The following is a 15,789-nucleotide window of genomic DNA, read 5'->3' on the forward strand; positions in this document are numbered from 1 at the left end:
GACGCGGCTATGATGTTAAGACGTTTATTACATACAGAGCAGATATGTGGGTTCGCTTGCAGGACCAAAGCCTGAGGAGAATCCCCACCCAGCCCCTTCCCCCAGCTGCACCCACCCAGCTAGCCCCCGAGTCACTTCATGGCCCCGTGGTAACAGACAAGGGACTGGACGGACATCACAGTGGACAGTGGCAGGGTGGTGGGGAGAAGGCTGCAGCTGCACGCGGCTGTGGCGGTGGCCGGCTGGACTCGTGGGGCGGCTGCCCAATATCTGTGCTTCTCTGGTGGGAGGTGGGTAGGCAGCAGGGCCTGGGCCAGCCCCCATCAGTGCCTCTTGAGCAGGAGCAAGGCCTGCCCTGGGGCAGGTCAAGGAGGTGTGGGTCCAGGCACCCCTCCAAGTGGCATCCCAGCCTAGAGCAGAGGCAGCTCCCCCCAGGCCTGCAGGCTGTCTTCAATTGCCCTCGAGGGAGCAGGCCACACTGCCAGCCCGAGGCACTTCATAGTGTGTCTGGGGAGCCAGGCTCCTTGGCAACTGTGGGAGGCAGGCCCCAGACCACGTTCCCGAGGCTGAGCCTGTGTCCTAGGACCGACCCCAGGAGAGGCCAGGGGACTCCCCTTCTTCCTGAGGCCTGGGCCTGCCCTGGCAGCCTGAGAAATTCCACCCTGGGGATTCGGGGCGGGGGGGGGGGGGGTAGGTCTCCAGAGCCTGCTCCTACGGGTGGCTCTTCCACCCAGGGAGAGGTGGGGCCTGTCACACAGGGTGAGCGGGAAGAGAGCATGTCTCTGTCTTCTCAAGCAGCTGCCAGAGGCAGCCTGGGTACGTGCTTTCATGCCAAGTCCTGGGGTGGCAGGCATCGGGGTGGGGGGAGTCCAGGGAAGGCCAGGGGCTAGGCCGGCTCTTTGGGTCAGGCCCACCCTTCAGGCAATAGGCAAAGGCAAGTGGGCTCCGGTGGGGAGGACCTGGGGGGCTTGAGCTCCCTGCTCCCTGCCCTGGGGGATCCTGGGAGCAAGAGAGAGGGGGCCTGGGTGGAGCTGGGAGCCCCCAGCAGAGGCTTCTCTGCCCGACCTGCCCGGGATCCTGCCTGGCTCTGGCCCTGAAGCACCCCTGGGTCGGGAGAATGTGGGGCCAACCAGAAACCGCTGGGGAAGGCATCCCGAGAGGTTCTTCCCCTTGGGGTGAGAGCAGCACTCCCCTCCACCTCCCAGCCAGACCTGCGCCGCCGCCCGCTCTTGGAGAGGCCCGGCCCTAAGGTGAAAGCTGCAGGTTGAGAGGTTCTATGAGGGGCAGATGTGGGCTGCCTGTGGGGCGGGGCTGTATGTACACGGGCGGCGGGCAGGCGGGGCGGGAGCCAGGAGCCTCACTCGGGGCTGTAGGACACCTGCCACACGATGATGTGGCTGCGCTCCGCCTTGGACAGCAGGTGCTTCACCTGGTTCACGTCCCCGGTGCTCTCCTCCGTGTCGTCATCCTCTCCGTCCCCTGGACAAACAGCAGCCGCTGTGATGGGATGGCCCTGCCGGGGACCCCGCGACCCTGGGCAGCGCCCACTCACCGATGCGGAAGTCAATGTAGCCCTCCCCGCCACTCAGCACCAGCACGTTCTTCAGCTGGCCCTCGGCATCGGAGGCAGGGGCGGTGGGCCCCGGGCTCTCGGATGGGCTGTCAAGCACGCTGCCATTGAGAGTGGCCAACACGTTCCCTGTCGGCAGAGCACAGGGACCTCAGCGGGCAGCCAAGGCCTGTACGGAGGCTTCCGAAGGGGGGCCATGCCACAGCCCTGCAGATAGCAGGGCCCAGCCCCTCACCTGGCACCGACACGAAGAATTTGACGGCGTCGCGATGCCCATGGAAGCAGAGCTGGGCCTGGGCCATGGAGCAGTAGGGGATGAAGCTGCTGGCCGATTTGTCACTGCTGTCGTCACCATACACATGGATGACACCCCCGGGGCGGGCCCCCTCCCCAGAGGTGGGGGACGTCTTGTTGGCTGGAGACAGAGAAGGGCCCCAGAGCCTGAGCACAGGAGACCAGATTTCTAGCAGGCAAGGGCAGAGCATGGGGGAGTGCCCACCGCCAAGGGATGAGGCCAGTGGGGGCATCTCGGGCGGCTCCCTCTCAGGGCAGGAGGCAGGGGCTCTGGACTTACCTCGGAGCCCCAGGAGCTGGCCTCGGTGCAGGACCACGGCTGGGGAGGAGAGGAGAGAGTCACAGGATGGCAGCACCCCGTCCCCAACGCGGGGCCTGGCAGAGGGTGCCCCCCACCCTGACTCTGCCCTTCAGCCGTGGGCCCCACCACATGTGCAGATGCCGGGGGCAGGGGGAGCACTCACTCTCGGTCAGCGGGATGGAGATGACCACTCCATTGCCGGTGCCCACCCAGAGGCGGTTGCCTGCGATGAGCAGGGCCGTGATCCGCACGAAGGAGAAGCCCAGCTTGCCTGTGCCTGGGGTGAGGAGGGGGAGGTGGTCCGTGGGGCTGGTGCCACAGGCCCTCCCCACCCTGCCCACCCTGCCCGCCGAGCCCAGCGCAGCCCCTCACCCAGCATCTTGCTGACGTAGGGCTCGATGTCCACATCCTGCAGGTGCTGGTGGGTGTGGGCGTGGTAGAGACGCAGCGTGGAATCCAGGCGGATGGACACCCACACCCCATCCCCGATCCATGCCAGCTGCCGCACCTGGCTCTCCCGCCGCGGGTGGGCGTCAAATGACTTCTGGGGGGTCATGGCAGCCCGTGTCAGTGGGGTGGGGGAGGCCCGGGGGGGGGGCTCCGAAGCCTCCACAGCAGCTCACTGCAGCTGGCATTCTAGCGCCTGCTTTGCTCCTTAGGGTCCAGGCTCCTGGGAGGAGCTGTAGCCCCCCACACCACCTGCTCGGCCCGCAGCCTGGGGGCCACGTGGCTGTTGGCTGAATTGCTGCACAGTAAAGCAGCAGCAGGTGGAAGCCAGACAGATGCACTCATGGCCCAGCTGCCCTCCACTGGCCTGTGATGCAGTCACCTCCTGGAGCACGCTTCCTTTGACCCCACAAACCCCCAGTGCCTGTTAGGAGGCATGTTGGGAGAGACCTCTGCCAGCAGGAGCCACTTCCCCTCCCGTGGTCCTCCTGCAGCCAGCACTTGCCTCAATCTGCATGGTCTTGGGCTGGATAACGTGCACTTTGTTCTTGTAGCCACACCAGACGCGGTCGCACACAACGGCCATGCAGCGGATGGAGTGGTGTGGGTGGCCCAGGTCCATCAGGTGGTAGTTGCTCAGGTCCCACTGGCTGTCTGCAGAGTCCGCGACACCTGCTCAGGCCTGGCCACCCCACCTCTGCCCACGGAGGGAGTGGCCACTCACCCACCCGGAGCCCTGGGGCCTCACCTTCGCCTCGGTGGAAGATGGCCAGAGTCCCATCTGCCAGGGCAACCAGCACTCGCCCTTTCACGTGCCTGGAATGGGAGGGCAGTGAGCCAGTGGGCTGAGGCGGGGCTGCCGCAGGCCCCTCCCACTGTCCCGCCCTCAGCTGGGGTCCCTACACCAGGCTCAGCACGGAGTCCTTCAGCTTGATGGAGTGCAGACACTTCTTCCAGTTAGCCACGGCTGAGTGCACGTATAGCCTGTGGGAGGAGGCCGTGGTGGGCAGGGGGCTCGTCCAGGAGACGCTCCCCAGCCCCTGGCCCAGGGCCCACCTACCAGCCGTTCTGGGCTCCCAGCCACATCGTGGGGGCAGCACTGGTGCTGGCCCCCGCAGGGTCTGTGCCGGGCTCTGGCTCGGGTTGCGCACCACTGGTGTCGGCCTCTGACCCGTTCTCGCTGCAGGAAGGACGGCGGCTCCAGAGTGGCCCAGGGGGACTCGTCCCCATCCATCTCTGCCAGTCCCCCTCCCATCTGTCCCCCCATCCCAAGAGCCCACCTGCCAGGCTGCGCACTGGGGGCTGGGGTGGGGGCCAGGTCAGTGAAGACGTGCTCCGTGAGGGGCCCAGGCCGCACCGCAGCTGCCTCCACCTCACTGGGCCCAGAGTCTGGCACCTCTGTGGCCTCTGTGGCCTCCTCCGTGGACTGAGATGGGTTGACCTTCCCGTTGGCGACAGTAGCCACCTCCCCTGCAGAAGGGAAGAGTGAGCTTGGCTGGGTAGTGGGGAGGAACGAGAGGTTTAGGGAAGGCTGCACAGGCGCAGACCCAGGACTCACCCTGGCCCTTGTCCAGCACTGGGGTGTCCCCTCGGGAGGAGCAGTTGCTGCGTGGCACGTTGCAGCGAGTGGCACAGCCCACCAGGGTGATGCCCGCCAGCACGCCATCGGCACTGGAGTCCTCAGGGTTCACATCGGTGTCCAGGAAGATCTCCCCCGGAGGATAGTCACTGTCACTGGCCGCTGGGGGGACAGGCACAGCCCTGTCACCCCACACTGTGCAGCCCCTACTGGGGCTCACTGCCCGATGCAGGTGCCGTGGGAGGCCGGGGGACCGCCTGCCAATGCAGAGGCTTCTGCTCTCGCAGTGGGCCCCAGGCTCTCAGGCCAGAGCGGCCCCAGCACACGTGGGTACCTGCTCACAACCACCGCCCACAGGCCTGGAAAGCAGCAAGAGGCACGGAGTAGTGAGACTCTGGGCTCTGGGAGCAGACAACTGTGATCATGTGACAAAACCTTAAGAACTCTGAGGAGCTTGGGGCCATTGTCCTGCCTACTGGTTGCTGCTGAGAGGCAAAGCCAAGCCTCCACTGGCTCAGCTCCCCCCACTGCAGTGGGGCAGTGGGAACTGGGCCCACCAGCAGGTCCATGGTCAGTGCCGCATTTCAGTCTGTCCCGAGGCCCAACCCATCTCCTTCTGGTTAGGCGAGCATCACCTTGGGGTCTTCTCCTGGTTGTTCATAAGACTAAGGGGCGAGACCACCTGTGTGCTCTCCCTGGACGCCCCCAGGGGCTCCTGTGTCCAGAGAGGGACCCAAGCAAGGCTGGTGCGGCTCAGTGGGCCTCCTGACGCGCCCGCCATCTGCAGCGGTGCAGAGCCCCATGCTGCTGGTGCGGGTTCCCCATAGGTGGGGCTGGCCCTCACCTGGGATGCTGGAGATGCACAGAACATGGGCGTTGCAGACGGTGAACTGGTCCACCACGGTGCCTGGCTGGTTGGCGTCAATGATGACCACTTTGCTGGTGGTCAGGGTGCTGGTGAGGATCCACACGCGGCTGGAGGTGGCGTCTGGCTCAGGGAGCTCTTTGGCCTGTGTCAGGGCACAGGAGGGCAGGACTGGCACTGAGCGTAAGCCACTGGCACAGCCACACGGGTTGTGGGGCCCACCCCCGCAGGGCTCTCTGAGGGAGCCGCGGCGCTGCTCCCACGGAGCAGGGCAGCTTGCACGGGGACTGGACTCCTTGGCCGCACCACCACCTCACCCCCACTGAGAACGGAGCTCTGGTGCCTGGCTGCCTGCCTCCCAAGGCAGTGGGGGGCACAGCCCTACTTGCTTGCAGGGAGGGAGATGCCTCGGGGGCCTGACCCCTCCAGCTCTACCGCCGGGGGAAGGGACCTCAGATGAGCCCACTCATGTGGCCCTGTCCTCAGCTGTCCTGTTTCTGTCACCCCAGTGCTGGGCACAGTCATCCAGACTCTGGCCCTGCCTTCCACTCTGACCTTCTTCTCGGGGGACGTGTGATTGCTCTTGCTCTCTCCTTCCACTTCCCGGTCGCAGGTCAGAGGGTCACGGCCCGGCACCGGCTTGACTCCGTTCCCAGAGTCCTCCTCACTGGGTTTCCAGCCATTCAGGTTGACGCCGGCAGCACACCACAGCTGGGAGACCGGCCACGGGGTCAGTGAGCGTGCTCCCCTGCGTGGCCCACCCTCTCCAAAGGCCCACGGCGCTCACCTTCATGGTTGGGTCTTTCTCCACCAGAGGGCGGCAGTACACGGGGACAGGCACATTCTTCATCCGCGTGTCCTCCTGGCCTCCATTCGGACTCAGCTGCAATACCAAGGCAGAAGTGCGTGGGCGCGAGGCCTGGGGCTGGGGGCTCCCCTCAGCTGTCCTGCCAGCCCCAGCACCCACCCCACTCCTCCTGCACCCCGCGCCCCCTGCAGCACCTGCTTGTACTTGGCCGGCAGGCTCCAGCCGCAGGCCTGCAGCCGCCCATCGTCGTTGCGCACGTGCTCGCGCACCTGGCGGTACTGCTCGCGCTTCTGCTCCCGGCGGGCGGAGGACGTGCAGTCACTGGGCAGGAGGCAGGCAGGTCACTTACCACTCGGTCCCGCGGGCCGCCCTGCCCGGAGCTTGCCCGCCCAGTCCAGCTCCTGCCCTGCCGCACGGCCACCGAGGCTGGCTGGCAGGACCGTACAGTGCAGCCGCCCTCCCTCTGGACCCGTCCTGGAGAATGTCCCGTCTTCTGACACGGGACACACAATCCCCCACTTCTGCCCTGGAGCCAAAATCTTGGTACCAAAACTTAAGGAAAACACAAAATTCCAACAGGTATTCTCAGGAAGAAGCCCAGCCCTGCTGGTAACCTCCTGTCGGCTCCAAGCATCCCCGGGGAACGCGGGTGTGCTGGGCAGCCTGGGCGCGGCCCGACCCAAAGGTGGCTGCAGTGACATCCCCAAGGGCAGGGGCTGGGGGCTGCCGCCAGCATACCCAGTCACGTTCAGGGGCGCAGGGCGAAGGCGCAGAGGTCGGCCTCCATGCCTGAGCCTGGAGGGGGGACCCTGGCGCACACAGCCTCCCCCCAGTCCCCCCACGTGCAGGCCAGCAGGAGAAGCGGGGGAGACGGTGGGACACTCACTCATCAGGGAAGAACTCCAGAGGTCGGCTGCCAGCCGAGATCTGGCACATCGCGTGGCTGCGGCGCTGGCTGAAGCCGGCTGTGGTGGGCGACTTGTAATGGATGTTCACTGACGGGTAGGACCGCTTGGCCGGAGGGGGGCTGGAGGAGGAGCTGAAGAGGCGGCTGAAGCTGCCAGTGGAGGCATGGGGAGTGAGGGGCGGCCAAGGGGCAGCCTTCCCTGCCCCCCACCCTGGCACCCCCGACTCACAACTGCCAGATGGTGGACTTCTTCTTCTCCTGGACGGACGGATGTTCTCGGGATGCTCTAGGGGAGGGGCAGGGGAGGAGCCAAGCTCAGCCCCCTGCCCAGGCTGACCTGCTCCTAGACCACACCCACCCACCCCGTGACCCTGTGCCATCCTTGCAGGGGCCCCTCCTGCCTCCCCTGCCTGGGACCTTCTCAGGGTGCTGGGTGGGTCCACCACCACTTCCGGAGGGGCCCTAGCACAGGGCCCCCGACAGGCTCCCACCAGGTCCCCCTTCCAGTCTTCCTGCGGGAGAGGGAGGTGGGGTGGGGATCCGCCTTGTCAGGGCATCCTAAAGTGAGCACAGGTCCAAGGGGAGACCCGGGGGCCCACCTAATCATCTCAGTCCACCGCACGGCCTCCTGGAGCTCCATCAACCTCTCCTTGTACTGGTTGCGCTCCATGAGCACACGGGCCATCTCCACCCGCGTGAAGCGGCGGCGCTGTGCCATGGGGATCTTGTCCTGCAGGGGAGGGCACTGCTGTTCAGCCAGCGGGGGGGGCCAGCCAGCAGGTCAGTCCGGAGTGGGCCAGTCCCCGTGTGGATACGCCTCCCCGTCCAGGCAAACGCGGTGGGAAGGTGAGGGCAGGGGACCGGACATAGTGGGGGTCTACCCACCCCGAGAAGGGTCACCTTCCAGAAGGTCACATGATACGCTCAAGGGGTACAACACAGCAACTTTTCTTACAAGCCCCTGGACACCAGGGCAACCCCAAATGCCATCAGTGAGCATTAACAGGTGAGCCTGGACCGGGTGGAGCCTCAGAAAGAGAGGCTCCAGGGAAGGTCCAGTGAGTGGACCTGGGGTCAGTACGTCCGCGTGGGACGCTGCAAGAGTTAGCAGATCTGCTTGGGGCCTGCCAGCTGTGAGTGCCGAGGCAGGGCCCAGGAGCTGTGGCCCTGGGCTGCCGTGGGCTGGCACGGGGCAGGGGGAGCAGAGACCCGCCCTGATCGACACCTCCTGCTGCCCCACAATTCACCCGCACCTTCGTGCTGTCCTAGGATGCTCGGGGTGGGGGGTGTGCAGGATGAGCCAGAGTAAGTGGCAAGCACTCTGATCCGTGCATCACGTGCCCCCCAAAATAACAGCTACTGAGCGGTGTGGTCAGTGTCCACTATCTACCTGGGGCTGAAGAGTCAGGTCTTGCCTTATGTGGAGGACTACTCATCTCTAGCCAGAAGGGGTCCCCGCAGGAGAGGGCCAAGGCCCCCACACACAGTCCCCCTCCGCCCTCCTGCGACAGTCATGGACCAGCCCCCAAGGAGTGGAGGGCTTTCCTCAGCACCGTGCTTGCACCCAAGAGGGGCGTGGGCACCTGTGGCTGCACAGGGTTCCCACCAAGATGGGGCGGAGGAGACGACACAGGGTGGGTAAGGAGGGCCCCGAGACCTGGAGGGATGGGCGCCCCTGGGAGCCCGCCCCGTGCAGCCCGCCCCCCATGCCCACATGTTAATAGTGGAATATACCAATTCTGTACAGAGATAGCTGCTTACATCCTCCACCTCTTCTTTGGGCTCACGGCGGGCAATGATGGCCTCCGACTTCACTCTGCAGGACGAGGAGGGAACAGTGGTGGGGTGGTGGCCCCGCTGGGCACGGCGCCCTGAGCACTCCTATCGCCCTGGGGACCAGCAGCCCACTGCCCTGCTCACGCGCCGTGAAGCCCCAACTCTGTCCTGGCTGCCCCAGCGGGGGAGCAGGGCATCCGGGAACGGGGATGCAGGGCAGCTGCTTGGACGGCGCAAGGCAGGTCGGTCACCCCCACAGGCGTGCACAGGTGCCACCCGCCTCCCGCCCTCCTGTCACACCTCCCCTGTCCAGTCTGCAGCAATAGGCACCCCTCGGGGCGAGCATCAGGCTAGAAGAGAAAGGCCACAGGGAAGTGCCGAGTGCTGGGGAGGACACCCCAGAGTTCTGGGGTCCCCTCCCCTCCCTCCTTTGTAAGAGGCTGCCAGAGACACCCAGGCCTGGTGAGGGATTCGGGCAGGATGGGGGAGGTGGCAGGGGGGTAGGTGGGCCTGGGAGTGCTCCCATGTGAGGGCAGGAGGAGGAGGCTGCTCAGTCAGCACCCCAGTGGAGCCTCCGTGGGGCAATGCCCTCCAGGGGACGCCAAGGAGGAGAGGCCTGGGGTCCACCCTGCCCCTTCCAGGAGCCCCACCCCCTCCTGGGGCATTCCCCGCCCCCCCATAGGCCCACCTCTCACCTCCTCAGCTCCTCCTCCAGATCCTTGATGCGGCCCTCCAGCCGGAGTTTGGCCTGTCTGGCGGCTTCCAAGTCCCCCTTGAGCACCTCCTGCTCCCCAGACAGCTGGTCCACCTTGGCGATGAGGTCATTCTTCACCACATTCAGAGCGTTTCTTGGAGAAGGCAGAAAGTGTGGACGTCCGTGTGAACCACTGTGCATGTGGAGCGATGAGGGCTGAAGGGGGCCTGCTGGGACGAGGGGTCGGGAAGGGCACCCCGGTGCAGAACGCAGGGAAGGGCGGTGACCCTGGAGGGTGTGCCAAGCCCTCTGATCCGGGTCCTCCCTGGGGTTTTGGCGGCCACGGCCCTGGGGGAGGGCTATCTCAGCAACCTCCCTGCTGGAGGGCAGCATTCCTTTTTGGGGGGGGGCAGATCCCAAGCAGAAGCCACACCCAGTGCAGAGCGGGACACAGGCAGGGCTGGATCCCATGACCCTGAGATTACGACCTGAGCTGACAGCAAGCCTGGGAGGCTCATTGGGCTGAGCCACCCCGGTGCCCCTGGAGAAGGGCATCCTTACTTGGTTTCCAGAAGCTGTGAGTTCTCCAGAAGCAGATTCCCCACTTCCTTGCCCATTCCTGAAACAAAAGGCAGAGAGATGTTACCTGTGCTGGTAAAGTTAGACCCTGAGGTTACGCCGCCTGCCTCAGAGCAATAGACCTCGGCCCCGGGAGGGCACACGGGGGGATGAGGCCCACAGGTCTGGGCCCTGGGGAGAGGCCTCTGTTCTGTTCTTTAGGTGGGCACCCAGCCAGCAGTGGTGCCAGCGAGCAGCCTGCCGATGGTGTTGCGCGGGTCCCCCTCCCGCTGACCCCCCACAGCTCACCAGTGACGTGAGCTGACCCCTCAGTTGCTGGCCCCTCTCAGCACCCCCTGTATCCCCGAGCCCTGGGGTTCCTGAGCCCTTTTCAGAGCTGGCCCAGGAGAATAGCCGTTGGAGCCGCAGTGACAGCACAGGACGGCAGAGAGCCCCTGGCCAAGGAGATGGTTCGGCCTGCCACTGGGGCAGGGAGCAGGGCTGGTAAGACCCGACCCCAAGCGGTGGGGTCAGCAGCAGGCAGAGGAGGGAGCGGAAGGGAGGGCGGCGCTCCCTGGGGTTGGTGCCCAGAGGGGCCGACCCTGGTTTACAGGAGCTGGGTCGGGGGATCCACTTGGGGGCCCCACCGACTACGCTCTCTGCAGGCACGTCGCAAACTCGCATGTACTGACGCTTGGCCTGAGGACACACAGCCCCAGCAGCCCAGGGTCTGTTCCTAATACCCACTTGCCCTGGTCTGAGGCGCATGGTGTACTCAGCACGAGGTCTGACCACTGTCTCTGCTCCGGCCCCCTCAGCCTGTCCAGGGTCTGCTCTGAGAGAGGACGCTGGGGGGTCGGGATCCCACCCCAAAAGCCAGGGGCCAGGAGAGCCCGTGGCCCCTGCGGACCCCACCGCCGCCCCCAGCATGCAGAGCAAAGCAAACGGCTCACGGAGCACCGAAGGAGGTGTGAGGTACACAGGGGGAGCCAGAACGGGAGAAACACAAACTGAAATCGGGGCCTTGGCCTTACCAAAGAAATCATGGCGCACTAGGAGAGCCGTCCCAGTCCCACGGGAGCCGGGCGACCAGGGCGGCAGGGAGAGGGAAGGAAGGGAGAAAAGATAAGCGCATTAAGCCTGTGTGAGCAGCAGGGCGGCGGGACGCTAGGGCTTAGGTCTCCAGGCGGGTGCGTCCTGGAGAGGGCCAGGAGGCGGGACGCTCCCTCTGCAAGGACACAGCCAGGCCAGGGGTACCCGGTGGGGCGGGGAGGGGGGGGGAGGGCAGGGCAGTGCTCCCAAGTCACACACGGAAGTCCTGGGCTGGAAGGGGTGGGCGTTAGGGCGCGAGTCTCCACAGGTGTGTCCTGGAGCACCTGGGGAGGCTGCATGAGGCTGGGGAGAGAGGGGGGCTCATGGCCTCCTGCTGGGAAGGAAGGAAGCAGGGGCTGAGTCGAGGGAAGAGGTCCCCCGACTTCCGGGGTGCACCTGACAGAGGGGAGACCCACAGAACTAGGCCCTGCGGCCCCATCCCAACTGTGCTATGTTTCTCATGGCTCCGTAGAACCTTAAGGAATGGCACGGGGGACGGTGGGGCTCTGAAGGGACAGGGAAGGCCATGGTCAGTGGGCTAGTAGAGCAAACCAAAATAAGCTTCCGAGCGGCAGTAGGCTGGTGAGCAAAAGCACGTGTGCCTTAGTGGCCTGGAAAGGAGGGGAGAGGCTGCAGCAGGGAGTGCCCCAGGGAGGCCGCCCCACTATAGCTGGACGCCGCCGTGGGGCGTGCAGACAGACAGATGGGACAGATACGCACCTGAGAACTCCCCTGGGGTGTGTGTCCAGCGAAGCACAGAGAGATGGGGGAAAGGAAGTGACAAAGGTCAGTGGGTGACTGGAACCAACAAAATAAAGAAATTTTCATTAAAAAGAAAGCAACACCGAGCAGCCATCTCCATGTTGAAAAGCATGAAGGAACCCGAGCTGATGTCACCAGGTCTGTGGGTGACAAATCCCACTGGGGACGGCCACCCTACAGGAAGATGGGAGACCCAGGGACAGGCCCCACACCTGCTCAGCCCTCGGGAGGGGGAGGCCTGGGAAGGCGAGAGCGTGTGTGCGTGTGCACGTGCAGTGGCATATGTGTGCATTGGTGTGCGTGTGTGTGTGCGTGCGCGCGTGGGTGGGTCGGGTGCCCAGGGCGGCCAGGCTCGAGGGCCCGCTGCTGGGAGGGAGGGCAGGTGGTGGGGGCAGCGGGCCTGTGGGCTGGCAGGGGCCCCCTCACTGGGGTACAAGCCTCTCCACTGCCCCGCTGGAGACGGGTGCAACACTACTGCTCTGCGTGGTCATTTCCCGCACAAGGAACGCTACAGTCTCTTGACTTATCCAGAGTCTGATGTAGGAATTTAAGTGACAAACAGGTGCACCCTCTCTCCTTGCTCCTTCCCGGGGCAACCTCTGTCCACAGCTGGGATGCTTCTCAGAACTCCAAGATAAACACCAGCAGTGAAAGGACAGCCTCAGGGCCATGCTATCCACGCTCCTGGGCCAGGTGCTCTATGCCAGGGGACACTGCATGGGAGATCCGTGTCACCTCGGGAGCAGCGCCCCGTGCCATGGCGTGCTGGGTGCAGGACATGAGGGGGCCCGCCGGAGGCCCTGTCCACGCCCAGCCACCACCCCACACTGCCAGCTACTCCGCGGGCCACACCTCCCGGCAGCAGGCGCAGCAGCACTTGCTTGGGCTTTGTGGATCTCTTGAGGAAAGAGTTCTCTCCGCGTTTCCTGGATTGTTCTCGAGGTTGAGCATCCATTGGTGTTCGCTGCCGTCTTGTGTGTGTGCACCACTGGGTTCCACTCGGGTGGGAAACGACACACCTTTTCTTAAGCTGCGTGCATCAGACGTATCAGTATTTTCCCCTACGGCTGTGGCCACGGAGCGGGGGCTCCGATCGCCAACACACTCTCCAGGATGCTTCGGCTTCCTTCCTCATGTTTTTTTTTTTTTTAAGATTTTATTTATTTATTAATGAGAGATACAGAGAGAGGCAGAGACCCAGGCAGAGGGAGAAGCAGGCTCCGTGCCGGAAGCCCGACGTGGGACCCGATCCCGGGTCCCCAGGATAAGGCCCTGGGTGGAAGGCGGCGCTAAACCACTGAGCCTCCGGGCTGCCCTCTCGTGTTTTTACACCTGCATCTTCCATCTACTAGAACCCTTTGGTGTGCTGCACAAGGTGGGGGCCACACTTCATTCTTCACCAAGGGGATGCCTGGCGAGTCCACTCCTCACATGGCGCTGGTCTCGCACCAGGGACCCCAGGGCCGCTGGCGTGTGGCTGCAGCGCTATAAATGCTTTCACGCCTGGAACTTCGGGCAACCCTCGACCTTGTTCTTTCTCAATCATCCCGTGCTGCTCCCACACGCTTACTCCTCTGGGTGAACCTCAGAATCCCTTCGTCAAGGGCACTTCCATCCGGACCAGGGGCCGCTGGGCGAGGTCACGGGGCGGCTCTGGAGCTGTGCAGGCAGACCCAGCACGAACCGCACGTCTCAGACTCCAACGCAGGTCTCCTGCTCTTCAGTCGTGTTTCCTGACTTGTTCACACGCGTTGGTCTCTTTCTCAAGGTGATTTGCACACGCTCTGGGTCTGGCCGGCCAGTGCAGCCCTGCACAGTCTAACTGCCTGGCTTCTCTTCCATTCCCTCTTTTGTGAAGGGGGCACACGGTCTCCCTCGCGGGGACTACCCTGGCTCACGGGACACCGCCTGCTAGGCCCCAGTGCGCGTGGAGTGGTCACCAAGCACGACTCCCTCACCTCGAGGGATGCACGGTGGCAGTGCGGCGCCCCTGGCACCAGGCATGGTCTCACTCGATGGCACCCCCTCCAGGGACCGGCAGCAAGGGCTCGATTTCTTGGAGATTTCTCAAGTCACGGTGTGTGTGGCAAGCAGTGGCAGGAGTTTAGTGAGACCTGAGACCTGCCTCTCCGGGATCTTTCTTTCCTTCTTGCTACAGGAATTCACAGCCCAAGTGCCAAGAGGCTGGGAGCAGGCGGTGCAGGCCTGTGAAGCGCAGAGGACGCCGCTCGCCCCAGCCCGTGGCACTGGTGTTTCTGAGGCCACAGGGCCTTTCCTTGGCGAAAACGGCCACAGAATGGAGACTACCAGAGCCGCTCCCTGGCCCCAGGCTCCTCCGTGGAGCAGCCACACTGGCGAGGCACAGCTCATTGACAGGTGTTTCCCAAGAATGGGGGGGGGGTGGTCATCGGGGGGGGGGTGGTCATCCCAGCCAGAACTAGGCGGTGCCCACCAACCAGTGGAATATCGCGGTGGAAGTTCTGAGCACACAGCACAGTGACTCGCGCCCTGTCGCACTATGGCAAGAGGATTCTGGTTTGCATTTTCCCAGAACAAAGACCCAGTAGATGCACCAGTTAGGTCTTCTCATGAAAAGGGCACAACAGGTGCTCTTCTAGGGAAGTGACCCCAGGACATTCACCAGACGTCACTTCCCTCCCAGGAGCCATCCTACATCTGCCATGGAGGTCAAGCTCACTGACGTGTGCTGCTGGTTCTCCACTCTTTCCTCTCATCACTGCTGATGCGGTTTCTCTACCAAAGTGGCATCTGGTGTGATGCTAAAAGCACCCTGCAGCCCTGAAGATGGGAGGGAGGGGACAGCCCCGTGGCCTGGAGCTGCTGGGCGAGGCAGGAGACTCAGGCCAGTGGGATGGACCCACAGGCAGGCTGCAGAGTGCCTGGGCAGTGAGGAGGCTGGTCAGTTCTGGCAGCCCTGGACCACGTGAGGGACCGAAGGTCTCGCAGAAGCATCAGCCACAATGGCCAAGGGAGGAAGTGACCCCTCAGCGGATGAATGGATATACGAGGTGTGGCCTATCCGTGCAACGCAATGGCACTCAGCCATAAGGAGGACCTACTACAAAGTGCAGGAACCTCAAAGGGAAGAGGCCGCTTGGACAAGGACCGCTAGTATCAAACGGCCAGAGGAGGCCAACGTGCAGACACGGGAACACAGGAGTGGCTGCCAGGGGCTGGGCGTGGGATGGTGCGGAGGGACAGGGCTACCCACAGGCACAGGTCTCCTTTGGGGGTGAAATGTTCTAACATGATGGTGATCCCTTGACTCTGAATATGCTCCAAGTGCTCAGAGACATGCGACTGTACACTTCTAGCAGGTGAACTGTATGGTGTGACACTGCATCTCAACAAAGCCATGATGAGCAGCAGAGTGGGAGGTCAGCAGGGGCTGCTGCTCTAGCAGACCTGGGTTCAGGTCCTGACTCTGTGGCTTCACCTCACCCTCCCTGACCTCGTTTCTTCATCCATGAAATGGGGGCAGCAGCATTCCCCCGGATGAACGGCGGCCACGCATGTCCAACACTGGCAAGACTCTTCCCGTGACCATGTTAACGTGAGACGTGAGGGGCCATAGTACAAGGTCCGGTGGGCTCCTGCTCTGCCCCGGCCCTACATTCCATTTCCTGCCACTGCCAGCGATGCTGGCACAGAAATGCAAGCCGCGGCATGCCTGTGTGTTTTCCTAAGGAGAAGGCTGTTGTCTCTTTATCAAATCCTCCCACACCCGAGACGCACAGTGGCCTGCTGGGTGGTGTCCTCTGCACGTGCAGTCTCCGAGGTGGGCGCAGGCAGAAAAGTGCGCCTTCATGGACACACACAACGTGCACGGCTACCCCTATAGCCTCGTCCCAGCCAGTGAACCCTACTGATGGGCATTCCTTCCCATGCCCCTCCCAGCCCAGCGGGCCCAACGCCTGAAGGGCAGCCAGACCAGGCCCCTGTGGCTGTGGGTGCAAGCTCCGGCGCAGCCTCATCTGGGAGAACAGTGTGCAGATGCTCTCAGAAGCCCACTTTTACCTTGAGGCTCCCACTCTAGGAATCGGTCCTAAAGAAGTTGTCACAGGTGTGGGCACAGACGTCTGCCCACAGCACGTGTGACGGCAATGTCCAAACAG

The 15,789-nt window shown here is 63.9% G+C and overlaps 1 protein-coding gene across 17 annotated transcripts in view; it reads right to left on the bottom strand.

The window, feature by feature from the left end:
* Positions 1-10: 10 nt before the first annotated feature.
* Positions 11-15,789, bottom strand: part of MAPK8IP3 (mitogen-activated protein kinase 8 interacting protein 3) — a 43,352-nt gene continuing 27,573 nt past the window's right edge. For 10 of the 17 annotated variants that reach the window (XM_041747447.1, XM_041747437.1, XM_041747446.1 and 7 more), the window contains 24 exons: positions 11,612-11,623; positions 10,834-10,851; positions 9,803-9,860; positions 9,243-9,395; positions 8,506-8,587; positions 7,371-7,501; positions 7,001-7,057; positions 6,751-6,921; positions 6,059-6,185; positions 5,844-5,939; positions 5,612-5,767; positions 5,036-5,201; positions 4,171-4,353; positions 3,893-4,082; positions 3,673-3,792; positions 3,516-3,596; positions 3,361-3,428; positions 3,118-3,266; positions 2,538-2,709; positions 2,329-2,442; positions 2,145-2,183; positions 1,806-1,985; positions 1,553-1,699; positions 11-1,479 (listed from right to left, as the gene is read on the bottom strand). In XM_041747447.1, the coding sequence (XP_041603381.1) occupies positions 1,358-1,479; positions 1,553-1,699; positions 1,806-1,985; positions 2,145-2,183; positions 2,329-2,442; positions 2,538-2,709; positions 3,118-3,266; positions 3,361-3,428; positions 3,516-3,596; positions 3,673-3,792; positions 3,893-4,082; positions 4,171-4,353; positions 5,036-5,201; positions 5,612-5,767; positions 5,844-5,939; positions 6,059-6,185; positions 6,751-6,921; positions 7,001-7,057; positions 7,371-7,501; positions 8,506-8,587; positions 9,243-9,395; positions 9,803-9,860; positions 10,834-10,851; positions 11,612-11,623 (2,792 nt within the window). In that variant the 3' untranslated portion in view covers positions 11-1,357. The remainder of the gene's footprint in view (positions 1,480-1,552; positions 1,700-1,805; positions 1,986-2,144; positions 2,184-2,328; positions 2,443-2,537; positions 2,710-3,117; positions 3,267-3,360; positions 3,429-3,515; positions 3,597-3,672; positions 3,793-3,892; positions 4,083-4,170; positions 4,354-5,035; positions 5,202-5,611; positions 5,768-5,843; positions 5,940-6,058; positions 6,186-6,750; positions 6,922-7,000; positions 7,058-7,370; positions 7,502-8,505; positions 8,588-9,242; positions 9,396-9,802; positions 9,861-10,833; positions 10,852-11,611; positions 11,624-15,789) is intronic. The other 7 variants (XM_041747438.1, XM_041747443.1, XM_041747450.1 and 4 more) reach the window with 5 other exon arrangements.

Source organism: Vulpes lagopus, chromosome 3, assembly GCF_018345385.1.
Source record: "Vulpes lagopus strain Blue_001 chromosome 3, ASM1834538v1, whole genome shotgun sequence".
Lineage (NCBI taxonomy): Eukaryota > Metazoa > Chordata > Mammalia > Carnivora > Canidae > Vulpes > Vulpes lagopus.